Here is a 17,947-nt window from a genome sequence, read left to right on the forward strand (position 1 = left end):
GGATATAAAATAACTTTTTATTGGAGTCCTAAAAAGCAGTACATCAGGGATACTCAACTTGCTGGTAGACTGACAGGAGGCCAGGGGCAAGTCAAAGCAGCCCCAAAGCAGCCCCATGCATGTTTCTAGGATTTTAAGACATTTCTGGCATTTTAGGACGTTTCTAGGATTTCAGGAGATTAGGCGCTTACCTTGGACCTCTTTCGGGTAGTGCGGGGGATCCTCAACTGTTACTATTTTGATAAGCAAGCTCAGTTTTGGTGCTGTTTTATGCACTCTGGCACCTTACATATGCTAAAAGCACAACAACAATTCCCAGTGTGAATCACTTTATTTTTTATTGTGAATTAGAAAATGGTTGGAAGACGTGGGCCGCAAGTTAAGTATCACTGCAGAACATCAATGAAAATGAGTAGGGGGGATTGGATATGGACTTAGTGCTGTGACAATAGTTATTAGAGGTTGGCAAAATGATGATACATACCTTTAGAGCTATAATTATTAGTCAGTTGACAGACATTTTTTCACCAGATATTTGAATAATCGATTAATTGAACAAATGCCAAACCATTTGCTGTTGCCAGCTTCTAAAATTTGTTTATTTTCTTCTTTTCTCTGTTGTAACGTCATGATACATTGAATATATCTGGGTTTTAGACTGTTGATTGGACAAAACAAGAAATTTCAAAGAGAAAACATTTACTTTATTTATTGGAAAAAAAGTAAATCAGTTGTTACTTGCAGCCATAAAATAAAGAAAATGTCCTCATTATGGGCCTCAGTTTGAAAGGTGTTCTCTGTGTCAGGGTTGTGCTGCCTGTTAGTTATGTGATCAATTAGACACCCGCTGCCAATAGTTGAATCAAAGTGGGTCAGAGTGTCTCTGGAACACTTCTCCCCCTTTGGTTACACCCCCCTCTCCCCTCTTGTTATTTATTTTCTTCAAATCTCTTCTCTTTAGGGTCTCTTACACCTGCAAGCTGCTTTAGACATTAGCCGATTGCTATTCAAATCACACAGTTGTGATAAAATGTCCTCCTCTGTGTGGCTCTTCCTCTGCCTCGTCCTCGCATCCCCTCCTCCTCCCCTTCGGTTGTTCCCATCACACTATTCAGGCGTGTCCGCTAGGCTAGCCCAGTCTCTATCTGAATCCCACAATGGCTGGGTTTGTAGCGGCTTTGAAGCTTTGGCACCAAGATCACCAAGACCAACGAGTTCGGAGCCGAGGCCTAGCCTGCCTCAGGACTGCATGACAGGGCTGGTCTTTTCACAGTGGACAGAGGAAGGATAGATGGGCTCATTTCCTTGATGGACACTCATTGGGGCCTAATGCACAAAACACATGAATGAGCAAAACACATTTTAAAAAGTGGTGTCTCTTTTTAATATCAAGTGGAAAGCCAGCTTGTATCTGGAACCAGTTTAAGTCCTGCTAAATTCTTTGAATTATATGTAGAGCTGTACCCAACTGAAATTTATGCCAATCCAGTCAGACTTGGCTGGCAAATACGAATATTTGATGGTTCATTTTGGTCTGGTTATTGTGAAACCTGTTTACATGCAATCTCATTTCTGCTGGTTCCCCTGCTGCAGCATTACAGAAGCTCAAACGCAGTGAACTTATGCGATACTTTGATATTTTAAAGCGATTTCCCAATCATCCTTAAAAAGTCTTAAAAGACATTGAGTTCATTAATCTAAAATAAGGTTTTAATTGGTAGTTAAATGTATGAAATCAATCTTTCAAAAGTCTTAAAAATGCTAGACGGGGGAAGTAGGATTTTCAATTGTTTTTTTCTTTACTGCCTCTTACATTAATGTCACCTAGATCAGGATAGTGGAACCAGTGTGCTCACATAATGTGCAATGTGGAAGTGTAATGAAAACTGGCCATTTGATCAAAATTTTGCGACTAACACCAGTATACAAGGCAATGTGTACAAGGTTCAGTGTATTTTATGTAAAAGGTTTTTCAAACATCAAACCGTCCAATTATATCCTAAAAATAATCATGTTTTATGTTATAATAATCATTTGGGCAAAACTTCCCCTAACCCCCTAACTGATTCATGTTTATCTTTCTTCAATTTTGGTTTTTAGAAAATCAGTGTCAAATTTCATTCCAAGTGACAGAAGTCTTAAAGTCTGAAATCTAACATGTTTTAAGCTGTAGGAACCCTGTGTACTACAATGGTTTAGTACTGCACTTGTGTAAAATTGTGTACCTACCAAAAGACAGAATTTTGCTGAAATATCGTAACTTTTAGTCTCTAGAACTAGTCTAGCTCCAGAAATGCTGGATCTTACAACTCCTGTAATGCAGCACAATAGCATGGTGAACAACCACATCTTTGAAACACCACACTGTCAGTTAGTTTCCTAATTTTGTTGTTCTCTTCATTGTGGTTTAAGATAAATTATTATGGTGATGATTACTTTGTTCTAACTTGTTTTAAATGTGACAGACTTAACCCAAACAAATTGGGTCAATTTAGCCAATTAGCTGTAGCTTTTATGAGTGTTTCTAGCCAGCAGCATAGTTGTTAAATCCCACTTAGATCATCTGCACGCTGCAAAAAATATTCCTGCTCTTTCCATCAGTTTGTTCTGGTTACATTTCTCTGACATACCAAACATGCTCTTAGAAACACCAGAGATATCCTCCTCACTCTTTTTTTATGTTTACTCTGTCCTGCTATTTCAGTTCTTCAAAGGTAAACCTCACTGTTGGCCCGAGGCGGAGGAACCTAATATATCTCCAGGGGTGAATGTGGTCTGAATAAATTACATTTTTCTTACCAAAAATTGAGCATAAAACCAGCAAGCGAGCCAGCCTCTAGACTCTGGTCAGCAGGTGAACGAGTCCATGCAGTGCTGAATCATACTGAAATCTGAAAGTGTTTTTTGAATGAGCGTGGATTTTAAGTTAGTGTTGTGTATCTAGGAAAAGTTATTTTTTACTGACTTTGCTCTTTTTGAGAAAAAGTGTCTGCTCATGTCGACATTCTCTGTTTGCCTGGTGGTTTATAGGACAAGGTCAGAGGGGGTCGCAGTCTTCAGAGTATGTCCTATGTGAAGATGAGACGCAGGAAATGTGTTTTGGTGTCAAAGGTGAAAGGTCATCCATGTTTTTGCTTCTTCTCTTCCAGGCTCTCCAGAAGTTGGCAAATCAGTATCTAAAGAGGGAATGGCCGGACAGTCAGACAGAAGAACAGGCAGACCACAGGTAACATTTTCTCCACGATGGGTTAATGATGTTGATCCGGCCTGTCTTCTTGAATTATAAATTTTTCCTTAAAATAATTTGTGTTTCTGTTAGGACAAATGATTATTGTATTATGTGTTCCAAATAAAGCTGCACAAATTTGGTCAAAATGAGAATCACATTATTTTCTATCCAAATTTGACATCAGGATTTTCTTGCACAATTCTTAGGTATGAACTATTTTTTTACATTTTTTTTAGTCAGTGAATTCCTTTTTAACTGGTCGCTGGTTAATGGTCTCTGCATGTGGTGGAAGAGTGTGCTGCTGAATGCAGACCATGATTGAAATTGAATTAAATGGGTGTACTTTTAACCAAAACACACCATAATTATGTTTATTACTTTTTAAGGGCCCTAACACACCAAGCCGACAGTCAGTCTTTGATCGATGTCAGGCTGACCGCGATCATCTCTCGTCTTAGTTTTTGGTTGTTTTTTGCGGTGTGTTCTGCACTATTGGCACTAGTCAGCCATGGTCTGCTTTTTTTCAATCAATGTTCAACGTCAGAGAGAAAAATCATTCTTAGGTCAGTGCACCATAAGAGAAACCAAAGTTAGGAAAGCAAATAAACTACTTAAGCCAAGATATATGTATATATTTGGTAAGATTCTTATTTTAAGCCATTGAGCTCTTTAGCAAAAATTGTTCATTATTGTTTGTATTATTGTTCTCTAGCGCACTGTAAATTTGTTTTTTCAACATTTGGTTGTGTTGTTAATGTGCCAACTGGCCTACTAGCGTCACAAATCCGTCCTGTCAGTCCTCCAGTTTCCCTTTTTGGTAGATGAATACAGACGTGTATGGCATGTTGGTATGGAAACATGTTTCCTCTCACTGAGGTGCATAACTTTTGTGCTAGTTGGCTGTTAGCTGTAGTCTTTGCAGTGTGTTCATGTGTAACTCTTTGGTTGAGACACAGGCAACGCGAGGCAACACTACAGTCGGCCTTTGTTGCTGCCAGTTCTTTGATGTCCGTTTGGTGTGTCAGGGCCTTTATGTGTACAAACCCCCAAATTAGTTCACTTTTAGAAGGTATGCCTTTTAAATTGAAGTTGTACAAAAATTCCCCAAATTCCAGAGCTTAATTTATCTTGGAAATGTTCCCAAACCCCAGTTGTAACGCATACTTGTTTCTTGAAGCAGCTTTGAAATAAACTAGAAGCATTTGTTTTGATGCAGCGGATCTCCCTGTTGATGGAAACACAGCCTGAATGGACATTGTGATCTAATTATATGACTCATGCAGCTCGAGCTTCAAAATGATCATTTGGCCACAAGAAACTAAGATACAGCAACAAAAGTGATTCTTGAATGTGTGAAATAATCTGTATGTATTTGTGTTTATATTTTTGTTTTTAGGAACATGTATTGTGTATGGAGGGCCTATTTGGAGGGCACAGTCCAGGTCACCCAGTCCAGAATCAGTGCCTGTGATAACTACAAAGTCCAGGTCGCAGATCCAGCCAAGACGGCCAGACTGCAGAAGGAACAGCAGCTGAGGAAGGTAATACAGGCCAACTTTATAACTCTGCTTGAAACATGTTCTTTGTCCTCTGGTCAGTGTCATTTCAAATCATTTCCAGTTGGAACTTTATATAAACAACCAGTGTCATACTGATAAACAGTGCAATAAATAATCTGCTGAATGAGGGCAGAAGTCACACCAGTTCTTAATGACTGCCGTCAGCTCAGTATCTGTCCCTCTCTGATGTGGTGCGCTGTACGTCATGAGGTGAAGCATATTTCCTGAGTCTGCCTTGACTCGGTGCTGAAATTTAACGCTGGTTTCTGCTGGACACGTTCCACTGCCTGCAGCCCACAATGCTGCTCTTGTTTGCACTCGCCTTTTAGGAGATATAACTCCTGTATCCCACACGGCACCATGACATGACTCACCACGTGTTCTGTCGATATTTTTGGATGGAATTTGCATATTTTTCAGATGATGAGAGGTTGGAATAATAATTTGCATAAATGTTAAGTTTTTTTGTCTTTGTGTGTCTCCATTCTGTCCGTCCTCCAGTGTATTGAACAGCTGACGGTGGTTCAAGTTGAGCTGCAGGAGTCAGTGAAGGAGCTCACCAAGAGCAGGAAGAAATACCAGGAGGCTGAGACGATGGCACAGGCTGTCCGAGAGAAGGCAGAGCTGGACGCCAAGTATGGGCCAAACTACTCTTGTATCATTGGTAGATTATAGAGCTCTTATTTACATTCAGTGTTGGGCTTGTTACTCAAAATATGTCATTTAGGACTCATTACTCATTATACTTTTAAAAAGTATAGGTATTATTTTACTTATTACTCCATGGAAGTGATTGATTGTTGGATTTCAAGTAATTTATTTTTGGTAATTTATTTACTTGTCACTGGGAAAAGTAATATTATTACTGTAATGCATTACTCATAGAGCGTTACTGCCCAACACTGATCCAGACATAAAAATAACTCTTTGCTTTTAAATTTCATCCACTCTGTCTCCCTCACTGAAAAATCCAGAATCTATAACTATGCAAATGTTTTTAATTTTAAAAGTTTAACTGCTGGACACAAGATGTCTCCTACTTCACTGAAAAGTTATCTGCACAAGTTTCCACATCACACTTTTGCAAGTTGCATTCTGGACCTTAATTGGTCTCGAAAATATTTGTGATGTCCCAAATCATGCCTGGACGTCTTCGTCTTGAGGTGAACACAGACAAACTTTACTGCTTCAGCAGAGGAATGCGAAAACAGTCAGCAGGCTAATCAATAATGAAAACAGGCGTTAGTTGCCGCCCAACAAACACCCAATATTCAGGCTTGAGGGAGCTGTCTCTTCTCAACACTATCCTGGCACAACATGAACGGCTGGCACTTGACTCACCACATTGCAGACATTTTTCTGCCCATCAGGAGAGTTTATTATTGAGTTGAGGCACTGCTCTGATAAGCTCAGCGCTTATTCTAATACTACAAATACTACTTTCTTCTACACACATGCATTCTTCTGATGTCTGGAAAGTGGATTGAGTTCATTGAGGTGAACTAAAGAAGTAAAGTTGGATAATTTAATCTCTGTGGTGATGTACTCACAAATGCTTACATGCTGCAACTTTTTTGCCAAATAACTGCACTAACCACATCAGTGTCGCAAGCTGCAGTTGCTCCCATTTCAATCAGTGTGTTTACATCAAGGGGACAGTTTTTCCTCTTACTTATAGTGCTATTAATGAAAGATTGTTTTGATAAGAGTCGCTGAGTGTTGGAGTTACAGGCAGGAGGGATGTCTGCCCTCTTTCCACTATAATAGAACGAGATGGCACACCCTTTCAGCCTTCATTTGGAAGAATGGCCTGCTTATTTTAACTAGTGAAAGAAGCTTCTGACATCTATTGTCATTTTTCACATGCCACTATGTCAGAGCAGAAAGACAGATCTTTTCCCCACAGTGTGAATGTGTCCAGTTCAGATGTTCAGTGTTTTGTGTTGGGAACGGGCTCATGATGAATTTAAGAGGCTACTTTACTTTTTGATTTTAGTTGAGTTATTTTAAACAGCAGAACGCATGGCTCCATGCATTTATGTCTCTCTTAATTCATGCACGTACATACATGCAAAAAGCAAATTAGAAACCTGGTTATTTGATAAAGAAATGAGTATTCTCCAGGAGAAATGTAGCAGAAGTCAGAATACTGTGTTCCAGGTCTCTCATTTACATGACATTTAAGAAATCTGATTTTCCTGGCTACTTCAATGTCTTTTCAGCATAACCTGATGTTGTTAAAGCCTTATGTGAACTGCTAGCCCGCTTGCCCTCTGGCTTCTCTTTCCCCTCAGTTGGAGGGAGTAAATAATAAATACAACCAGTAGGATTACAGTACACGTTAACTTGACAGTATCAGCTATTCATCTCAAGTCAGTTCTACATTTTTCGTTTCTTTTCGATCCCTTTTTAAAACGTTCCCTTATTGGAAAGTGTTTTTGAGTATCTCATATGTTGCTGGGTTTTATCAGCCCTCTCTTATTTTATTTTATGTGTTGTTTTTTTTTAACTTTATTTTATCCCCTGGTGTTGTTTGTTTTTATGATCCTTCCGTTGTTATCTGCTGTTTCATCTGTAAAGCACTTTGAAACCTTAGTGTTATATAAATGAATATTTTATCATACATTTGAGCCAAATCAACAATATTACCACCCTTTAAAGCACCAAAAGAGTATATTGAAACAACAGTTAAATGATGCCATATTTTACATAAAATAAAAACCTAATATGCCTTTCGTTCAAGAATTTGTTGACCTGATTACATGAAAAAGAAATAAACGTGAAATTGAGACATGCAGTATGCTGTTCATGTGCAAAACAAACAACTAAAAGAAGTTTCACAGTGCTGTTGATACGGTCACTGTTATTGTCATTAATTCAAACGTTGTCTTTTCTTCTGCTCAGGTCCAAATTAAGTCTTTTCCAGTCCAGATCCAGTCTTCAGAGGGCAAGCGTAAAGGTAGGAAATCTCTACATCACAAATAAAAAGCTTTCCTTTTTTAAACATTTTAATCAGCAGCGTGAACTTTTACCTTCCAGCTGAAAGCCAAGAGGAGCGAGTGCAACTCCAAAGCCACCCACGCCAGAAACGACTACCTTCTAACATTAGCCGCCGCTAATGCCCACCAGCAACGCTACTACGACACAGACCTCATGGACTGCATCAAGGTGAGCACGCACAGTCTGAATGAGTGAGTGTGTGATGGGAGGTGGACATGTACTGTAAACCTGAAAGTGAATGTATTTGTCTGCAGGTCTTAGATGGCCGAATCTATGAGCAGGTAAAAGATTACCTGGTGTCACTGTGTCAGACGGAGCTGGAGAGTTATCAGACTGTCCACGACACCTTCAACCACCTCTTAAACAGCTCAAATGCGGTAAGTGTTCAAACCTACTGGACAACCAGTATTTCTCTTGTTTGTGTTCATTCTTGCTGATGTCAGTCTACAAGATTTTACCCAGATTATCCGTTTTACCGATCCTTATGATGAGTTGAGAACATCTCAAACACATCCCTAACATCCCCATCTCTAACGTATCCCTCAGTGTCTTTGAGGAGCTGAATTCTGCTGTCTCGCCGCCTGCTAATTAAGTTAAAGGTTTGAGTTACCGGCGGCTCCTCAGTTACATGCTCTCGAGCCGCCGTCAGCCTCTTCAAGTCCTGTTTGTTCAGGTCATCTTGCCTCTGAGTAGCTGAATTTTGTTTCTGCTCAGGCCAGATTATGAACAAATTATTCAAGAGAGGGAGGCAGCAGATTTCAAAAGAGCTCACTTCTCAGCGCATCAACTCACCTGGAACAGATCTAATGTATGCTCTGTGTAAGGTGACGTTTAGATTTGACTAGATGCAGCACTCATTATGAATATGTTTGATTCTTTGATGTGTTGTTTTTTTGTGGTCTTAACATTGTGTCAAGATCTATTTCACTGTGCAGCATCTAAAAACTAAATAAATGCTCCACTTATGGAGGCTTTTAAATCTTGCAGTTTAACTTTAATTTTACAGATAAAATTACATTAAACTGCCATCTCATACCGATTATTACTTTTAATCAGCCCTACCTTTGCATTCTCTTTATGTAGTGAACCAAGCCCCTTTTAAAATGTATTGTGTATCTTTAAAACTTGGTGGAATATCTACTAGCTTTATGCAGCTGGTGATGATCCACATAACATTTGCTACAAATTAGACCTGAAGTTTATGAAAAATGTCAAAAATGTGTTTGTTTGGGTTTTTTCATTAAAAATCGGGGACTTAAACGGTTCTTGGGGCTTTTTTGCAAGGCACATTGAGGTGGACTTGTGTGCATGGTTTTTTAATTATAGCGTCCCCGTCAGGCCAACTGGACTCATATTTGTTGAGCGGCGTATGGTCACAACTTTTAGTCACTGCAGAAAATTTCAGTTGTCTACTATCTACCATCTCATGGGATTTTACAAAAACATCAAGGAAGAAAAATACTAAATCAGTACAAAAACAAAAGTGTTTCAGGTCTTTGAGCTTGAACTCACTGATGAAGAAACAGTGAGTAGCATATCAAGTTAAAGGCAAAAAGTTGAATAAAAAATCATCCACGACAAAATCTTTATCTTGAATTTTTGTGCCTATATAGAGTAACTGCAGAACTGTGCTTCATTTCTGGCTAAACTTAATATGTATTTTGTTTTCTTCCCTTTAAACACGTATATGTAGGTTCTGCAGGACTTTCACCAGCAGCTGTTTGTACAGAAGAACCTCATGTTTCAGCAAGCCCCGGATTTTGTGTACCAGCCCAGCGAGTCAGATACGGTATGTACGCAGATGTGTTCCTTTTTTTGTCTTTCTTCTGATCCTCAGGCTTCAGCTGAGACCTTTTGGTTACACAGTAAAAATTGCTTGACATTAATTGTCTCCACTGTCTATGACTGTGGTTATAAGGACATGAATAACCCGTTTGAGGCTTGTTCTGGTTATGATTATATTCAGCATATGGTGTTTACATGTTCACAGAGAAATAAGGTTATTTACATTCTGCGTATACACCCCAGTTTCTTTCAGAGTTCTCCAGCAAGCATATTCAGGAGTCTCATAAAAGGAACATGATGTTTACATGCTCAAACACATACTCAAAAAACCTGATCATAAATGAGTAATTTGTGTCCATGTAAACACACTGTATGCTGCACCAGACACTAATGGCAACAACACACTTGTTAGAATAGACCGTTTATAACTGAGATACAATCTCTGCCACCTCAGACTGCACAAATGCACTAAAATGTCAAAACCTGATTGGTGAACCCAAATGTGGGTCATCACTTGTTGTAAAATATTGCACAACTTACAAAAGGTGCTTACTCTGTCAGGGAGGACAGCAGCTATGATACTTGGTCCCACTGAAAAAAGTATCAAAACATCTATAGAAACATTGTTCAAACCAATCCTGCAGTATAAAACACCTCTCCAAGTTCCTCTGTTTGGTCACTATGTTATAACCACTCATAACACCACTGTCTAACTCTGAATAGTGTTTTTAAGTCCTGTTTTTGGATTACTAATTACCTTTTGATATGATGGCATCCTATAAAAAATGATGCGGGGAAACAAAAAATATTATTACATAAAGAAAAGTCAGTGATAAAATGAACGTAATTTTGTGCAAAACAAATATGCTTACTTTGCATTACAACGATCACCTCACGGCCACTTAGGGTTGTCTTGCAGTGCTTTTAGGAGGGTCCCAACTCCAGATAAAAAAGTACAGTTAAAACAAAATGGAGAAGTTGGGCCAGTGGTGCAATCTGTCAGAAGCTCAACGGATGACCGTTTAATTCGTTCAGACTATGTGCCAAAACCAGCTCAAGTGGAACAAGTAGTTCATGGACGTCCTGATGGCTGAGTGGGTCAAAATGTGTGGCAGATGGCTTCAATACCTGCTGGATTCAGCTAAAGATGATGTCACATGTCGGTTGATCCAACACTTTGGTCCAAACTGAAATATATCTACATTTATCAGATAGATTGCCATGAAATATTTTGCGCAACCATGGTCTCCAGGGGATTAAATCCACGTTTTCTAGAATGCCACCAGCAGATCAAGTTTTTACCTGTCCAGTGATGTATCTTGACATCTACTTGGTGGATTAGCACAACATTTGCGACACATTTATTCTCCTCAGAGGAAGAATACTGCTCTCTCTGTTGAGTTTTCATTTAGTGCCACAATGAGTTACACATTTATGGTTTTAAGTGAAATGTCTCGACAACTTTTGGATTAGTTGCTATGACATTTTTTGTACAAACATTCATGTCTTTTTGGATGAATTGTAACAACTGTGGTGATTGGTTAACTTTTCATCTAATGCCATCATCAGGTCAGCTCTTTTAGTTTTTGTGGTTTATGACAAAATCTGCAAGACTAATAACATTCCTGTTAGATGCAGCTTCACACCTCTACTCTGCAGCAAAGCAGAAAAGCCATAAAATTATCTTTGCAATTATTAGTCTCTGTTTTTGGTTGGCAATGAACAAAGATTATTTCCCACTTTGGGTTCTTGTTTGTATCTTTTTATGACGCTATTTGCGGAAGTCGTTCACCATTTATTATCTCATCCTGTGTTAGAATTTGGAAGAGATAGATGAAGCTGCCTCAGGGATTACCCCTACTTTTGATTGTCTCATAGCCTTCTACTAACCTGTTAGAAAGACACCACAAACAACTTTGTGGAAGAATATATGCGCTATATAATAAGGTTTTCCATTTAAGTTGTTCCTGGAAAGTGCTGCTGTATACAGTGTACACTTGTCTTAGTTCTCTGACTCCTCCTGTCCACAAATACATTTCTTGTTTTAGGCCTCCCCAGAAAATCTGACATAAAAGTGCAATAAATGCTACTTATCCAAATATTGGTCAGTTATAAAACTCTATATGAAAATGAATATATGTAGAGTTAACAGGTAAATATATGTTTATGTCTGCAGGGACTCCTTAATAAACAGTACCAAAAGATTTTAAGTAATGACTTCATGAACAACAGGACATGACCTCTGACCAGATTCAAAAATTTGCTCAAGTTTAAATCATATCAAAACTTTACTACAGTCATATTAAATTATTGCTGGTGGCTCATATACAGTTAAGCAATGTGCAGAGAGCTGTTGCAAAAAGGTTGTCTGGAAAAATGATTGAACTCGGTTCAACATTGTGCGACAAAGTGTTGCAATGGCCATTAAAACACGCACACACTGACACACACACATTAACAGGAACAAAGTGATTCTTCCCGTTTACGTCACCACAACTGTGATAACTGTCAAGAGTTGTAAAATCCTTCCCCATGGTAAGATACTTTGAACAGCTGTTGATTATTTCCTTCTTGGATCTGTTACTCAAGATCCTGGATCTTGTTTACGATATCTAAAGTTTATCTATATTTTGAAATTTTTTTCGGCTCAAAGAGGTAAAACGCTCCAATATTTTCCAAAAACGCAAAGATAAGAGAGCTTTATCATATTATCTTCAAATTTATCTTGTGATACTTTGGAGGGGCCCAACCCCTAGTTTTGGACCCCTGGACTAAACTCTATATAATGCAGTTAAAGGCAACAATGGCTACATCAGTGAAATGTTGATAATGTGTTGGTGCATCATTATAAAGGAGTATTTTTATTTTTGATACTCAAAGTACATTTTCCTGCTGATACTTCTGTACTTTTACTTTCAGTGGGAATTTGAATGCATAGATTTTACTTTGGAGTTATGTATTGGTACTTTTATTGAAGTAAAAGGCTGAGTACGTCTTCCGCTGCTGCCTGAAGCGGCACAGCTCCACCAGTGCAGACGTGCTGCTTCAGAGCTGCTTTCGGTGTGAACCTCCTGCAGTGGCCTTATCAATATCTGCTCTCCCATCTGCCTTGCTCAAACACTTTCAGCCATTAAAGTTTTGAGTGTAAAATGTGCAGCATGCAGCAGCAGATCCCACCTCAGTCATGCGCACTCATTCAAACGCAGTCTGCTCTGCATTGCACCCTTGCACACCTGTTTATGAAGTCTGTAGCATCTTCGGTTTTCTCCCCATGGCGGCCATTTATAACATTTTTTGCCCTCTATAAAACATTAAATGTCAACATAAATGTCAGTTTCAGTCCAAAAATATTTTACTATCTCGTTTTAAGACAACCCTGGTGTGCAAATGTGCCAGTGGTTTATTGGTGGTTGCTGCATATGAGTGTAATGTATTGCAGTCAGTGTCTCACACACACACACACACACACACACACACACACACACACACACACACACACACACACACACACACACACACACACACACACACACACACACACACACACACACGTCTTTCCGAAGCCATACTAGTCCGGTCCTCCTTTGCACTGGTCCTCTGCTCCACTGGACAACACTGGACAATTTGTTCAAACTGCAAATGCTGGCGTTGTTTTCATTGGACGTCAAACAAGCAGCAGCCTGTTCCTAAAGAAAACATTAGTGGTTGAGAGCCTTCCCTCCCTCCCTCCATACCACTTGCACCAGACAGAGGGATCCGGTAAGGAATAGAGCTGAACTGGGAGGGAGGGGCAGGAGGTAGGCCAGGCCCTGTGAACTGCCCATCTGTGAAAAGGAGGCATTGTGAGTGGGCCTCATCAGAGTGCACTGACCCTCCCCGCCCAGACCTTTTCCCTCCATACACACACTGCTGTCGGCATGTGGAAACCTCTTAAGTCACATTTTAGGGATTGGTTTTTAATTTTAATAAAGAAGAAAATCTGAAACACTAAAATCAAACAATATCTTAGTACACTCTGGTTAACAGAAGGCTATTCCACCTTGAAGTCCCCCAGGAATATAAGCGAGTGGAGCATCTTAAAGGGACTGTTTGGATTTTTTGAAGTGGGATAGTTAGTCAGTGTATCTGCACGCTTCCAGATTGGAGAAGCAGGCAGGAGTATCGCCACAGACGCTAAGCACCGTACCTCTGTAGGCCGGGTTTGCATTTATGTATTTCAGCAAAAATCGTTATCAGTTTAAGTGTATGCTATATTCAGAGCATGTTCCCTTATGTCTGGAATACAATATAAAATATTGTAGCTCCTATGATTTGTATATGGCACTTGGCCATATTGCAATTTTGATAATATTTAGATTAATTTTCCAGCCGTAATATTGTCACCAGTTAAGCCTCTGGTCAGACCGCCCCTTCCAGCAGGGGACTGATGTTATCTATGCTCTCTTCAAAGCCACCAAACTCCATTGACAAAAACAGTAATTTTACTTTGCAGGACACGGGAGCAGCTAATCAGCTGCTTTGATGGATTGGTTTGTGTTATTGGGGGACTTTGGTTTATCCAAACTCATCCTTTATAACAGCAAAAGCACACAATAACACAAACTAACCAAATTATTAGACATATTTACTATGTGTAATTTAGCAGAAGAGATGGTTTTGTTAGATGTGCGTCACTGAAAAACAGAAGGATATTGAAGAAAACAGAATCAGCCAGTGTTGACAAATCCTAGTAGTTGTCAGCCCCTTTTGTTGTCAGACTTTTGAGGATTTGTCTTATTGTTTGATGAGGAAGGTAAAATGAAGTGACATTAAAAATAGCTGCTGGAAATGTATAGATTTTCTATATTTCAACAACAGTTAAGTGTGATTGCCAAACAGTTACAGCTATCAGAAACATCCACAGTGTGGGGGAGATGTGAGGTTTTTATTTGACCTACCAACATGCCTTCATGATGGACTGAGTCACGCTGTTGGCTCTTCAGTGTTGCTTAATGTAAACATATTTCTCTCCCTCTCTCTTACATAACTGAGACCCAGCTGGGTCCCAACTTTAGGGTTCATGAATAAATGCAAGATGAATATGTTCTTTGGTGATGATAATGTAATACTTAAATGCAGCTTACAGAATTGGCCTGAATGAACAGTGTTGATGCTGCAGCTCCACTCCTGTGTGTATCTTTCCTACAGAGCCCCATTTTATATTAGGCCGATGTAATGTGTAAAAAGGAAGTCGCCACATCGACACAACAGAAGGTGGTGAAACGTACCTTACACTGGTGGTTCTCTTACTGGCAAAGAAGTTGTTTTTCTCTGTGAGATCATTTGCTGGAAAAGGTTGTATCATTTCAACAAACAACCTGTTTGTGCAACGAAATCTCATTTACAAAACTTGTATTTGTTGAAGGTTTTTAATCTTGATTTCTCCCAAAAATATCTTTACTTAAAGTTGTTGTGAAGGTTTGTTTATAACAACTTCAGTACCTGATTTTCAATAATTATCATCCCTCAGATATCAGCTATTTTATGAGCAGTACAGTACCTTTGTTATCTTGGTTAAATATTGTTAGTCTTGTTCACCTCCTCTCTCTCTCTGTCTCTCTCTGTGTATCTGTAGGTGGTGCAGCTGCAGAGGGAGAGTGGAACAACAGAGGAGCACAGTTTGGATAAAGAGGCGAGGAAATGGGCGAGCCGCGTGGCCCGAGAATATAAGAGCATCATCCACACCCAGCGGGTGAGAACCAGATCAAGCTGTTGAAGAGAGGATCTTATGGGCATGAGGGAGATACTGGCGTTTTCAAAGCTAACAGTGATGAGGATTCCCTAAAAACTTAGACAAGCTAACTTAAGTTGCTGCCTTCCAGGACAATCTCGAAAAAGAGATTTTTAATATCGAGAGGTTTTTTTCTGGTTAAATAAATAGATAAACCGATATTGAAGAACTTGTGGCAATGAGGGCTGACCATTGCTTTGCCTCAGGTTGCCTGTGTCTCAGACAAAATGCTGCACTTGAATTCACCACAAAGACAACAAACAACAACCAGCTAGCACATACGTTTTGCACCTGCGAGAGGAAGTAGTCGTGCATAATCATATTCCATGTTCTGTAAATACACTTCACATCATTAGGGGCTTACAGGGATATACAAACAGCTGTGGGCTACAACTTAAACAATGTTTTTGCCAAAAAGTGGTACAACTAAAAGTATGCAGAATGAGCTAACAGCAGGTTAGTATTGAATTGTGCCCATGGATTGAAAAACGACTATTGCTGGTTTACTTCGATGTGGAAGAAAACTTAAAAATGTGATGATTGTAAGGCAAGTTCTGAGATGAGAGGACTAGCCAACCTAAATGTACAAAATACAATGATGTGTGAGAGCCTTACTGTGAATATGATGTCGTAATATGACATCAGAGTCACCATTTGTGAATCTTGTTCCTCTTTAATGGAATTCAGCCTTTTCCACAAAGTGTCAATGTAGGTCAGTTTGACAATAATAAACCTGGAGATCATAAAATCATCCACCATGTGTGAGGAAGATATGATGAAGCAATACAATGCAGGATAAGAGTTCACCATCATCACCTCCAGTAATCCAGGATCAAACTGTTTCCATCAAACAGGAAATGAGTCACTCTGTCTCTAGTGAATCTCTATCAAATGTTATCAATTAATGGCTTTACTGTTTGTAATCCAGCTTGTGTTAAAAACAATTCAGATGGTTGTTGTAATTGTGAGCTGTTGTCAAATTTTCCTCCTGTGTTTTGTTTTTCAGGCCCTGGAGGATTATGGGACGCAGGAAGCATCAGAGCAAAACAACAGTGAGCTGGAGACCAAGATGGAGGTGGCCAGGCAGAGTCTGCGGAGAGCAGAGGGTGTGTGTGTGTGTGTGTGTGTGTGTGTGTGTGTGTGTGTGTGTGTGTGTGTGTGTGTGTGTGTGTGTGTGTGTGTGTGTGTGTGTGTGTGTGTGTGTGTGTGTGTGTGTGTGTGTGTGTGTGTGTGTGTGTGTGTGTGTGTGTGTGTGTGTGTGTGTGTGTGTGTGTGAGATCCAGTTTCTCTGTTTTCTCAATCAGTATCCTGTTCCTTAAAGTCGGCCCAGTACTCCCCCTACTGGATAAAAAAATAAAATGACACATCGTAGGATCTAATACTGCTTTGCAGGTCAACGTTGTTTTCATACCAGTAATGGAAACTAAGTACATTTACTTAAATACTATACTTGAGTACAACTGTATGCTACCTGAGCATTTTTATTTTATGCTACTCTGCTGCCCGCTGAATTACATGTTGTTTATGGAGCAGGTAACTGTTTTCATAATTGGTAATTGATTCTTTATTTTGACATTTTAGACAGTCAAAGTGAAAGCAGAGGCTCGTCTGGACCTTTTGAGGCAGGCGGGCGTTGCTGTCGAAACATGGCTTAAAAGCGCCATGAACCAGGTGATGGAGGAGCTGGAGAACGAACGCTGGAACAACCTCAGTACCCATGATCCTTCACTCTCTGTAAGACCCACAAATGCATCATTTTTCAGCAGCATACCACAGTATTTGTCATACTTGTATTGTCTCGATTACTTCGATAGTAGTTAACTAAAGTTTGCTCTAGGAGTACAGATTATATAAATAATCTTTGTCATATGTGTGCAGGGAACAGCAGATTTGGAGCGAGAAGACGAGGAGGAGATGGAGGACAGTGGTGAAGTGTTAGACGACAGCAGCTCCAGCCCCTCAAGCACTTTGAAAAACTATCCCCTCACCTGCAAAGTACTCTACTCCTACAAGGTTGGGCCTCACACTGTTCTGAGTACTCTAGAGGTAGCACAAATAGCATAAGAAAAACTGTGATTTTTTAACATGAGAGCATGAAAACGTGTTCTAGTACAATCTCAAAATACAAGTAAGAACCTAAAAAATGAGCGCAATCTGTCCCCTTAAAATACTTAATTTCATGTCCTCTGTTGCATGGCATTGCATTAAGCAACACCAGGTGATCTGTCATGTTTACATCAGAAGTGCTGACTGATTGAACACAGATAGATTCAGATTCAGCCACAGAGAAAAAATACATGTTTTGGTGGGACACTGGTACTGAGGAGACGGTTGTGTCACATAGCTTGTTCTTCAGCCCATGTTTGACCTTCGAGCGAAAAAATGCAAGCTCATGCGTGTTGTCATTTCCAGGCATCTCAGCCGGATGAGCTAACCATTGAGGAGCAGGAAATCTTGGAGGTCATTGATGATGGAGACATGGAGGACTGGGTCAAGGTGCTGAGCATACTATATATTCAAACATTTGAGCTATATTGTTGAATTTGCAGCAGCAGATTTCAGCACTTTCAGCTCATCTGAGCTTTTTGTTGAAGCTTCTTTCGG

At 39.6% G+C, this 17,947-nt stretch overlaps 1 protein-coding gene across 1 annotated transcript in view; it reads left to right on the plus strand.

Moving 5' to 3' along the window:
* The window catches only part of LOC121953044 (F-BAR and double SH3 domains protein 2-like), a 36,536-nt gene that overhangs the window by 11,491 nt on the left and 7,098 nt on the right, over positions 1-17,947 (plus strand). Inside the window, exons 4-15 of the mRNA XM_088088503.1 lie at positions 3,150-3,226; positions 4,626-4,770; positions 5,290-5,423; positions 7,693-7,747; positions 7,828-7,956; positions 8,043-8,165; positions 9,482-9,577; positions 15,188-15,304; positions 16,350-16,446; positions 16,923-17,077; positions 17,222-17,356; positions 17,756-17,839. Of these exons, the coding sequence (XP_087944629.1) occupies positions 3,150-3,226; positions 4,626-4,770; positions 5,290-5,423; positions 7,693-7,747; positions 7,828-7,956; positions 8,043-8,165; positions 9,482-9,577; positions 15,188-15,304; positions 16,350-16,446; positions 16,923-17,077; positions 17,222-17,356; positions 17,756-17,839 (1,347 nt within the window). The remainder of the gene's footprint in view (positions 1-3,149; positions 3,227-4,625; positions 4,771-5,289; positions 5,424-7,692; positions 7,748-7,827; positions 7,957-8,042; positions 8,166-9,481; positions 9,578-15,187; positions 15,305-16,349; positions 16,447-16,922; positions 17,078-17,221; positions 17,357-17,755; positions 17,840-17,947) is intronic.

Source organism: Plectropomus leopardus, chromosome 15 (genome assembly GCF_026936395.1).
Source record: "Plectropomus leopardus strain MGB_pleo_1.0 chromosome 15, ASM2693639v1, whole genome shotgun sequence".
Lineage (NCBI taxonomy): Eukaryota > Metazoa > Chordata > Actinopteri > Perciformes > Serranidae > Plectropomus > Plectropomus leopardus.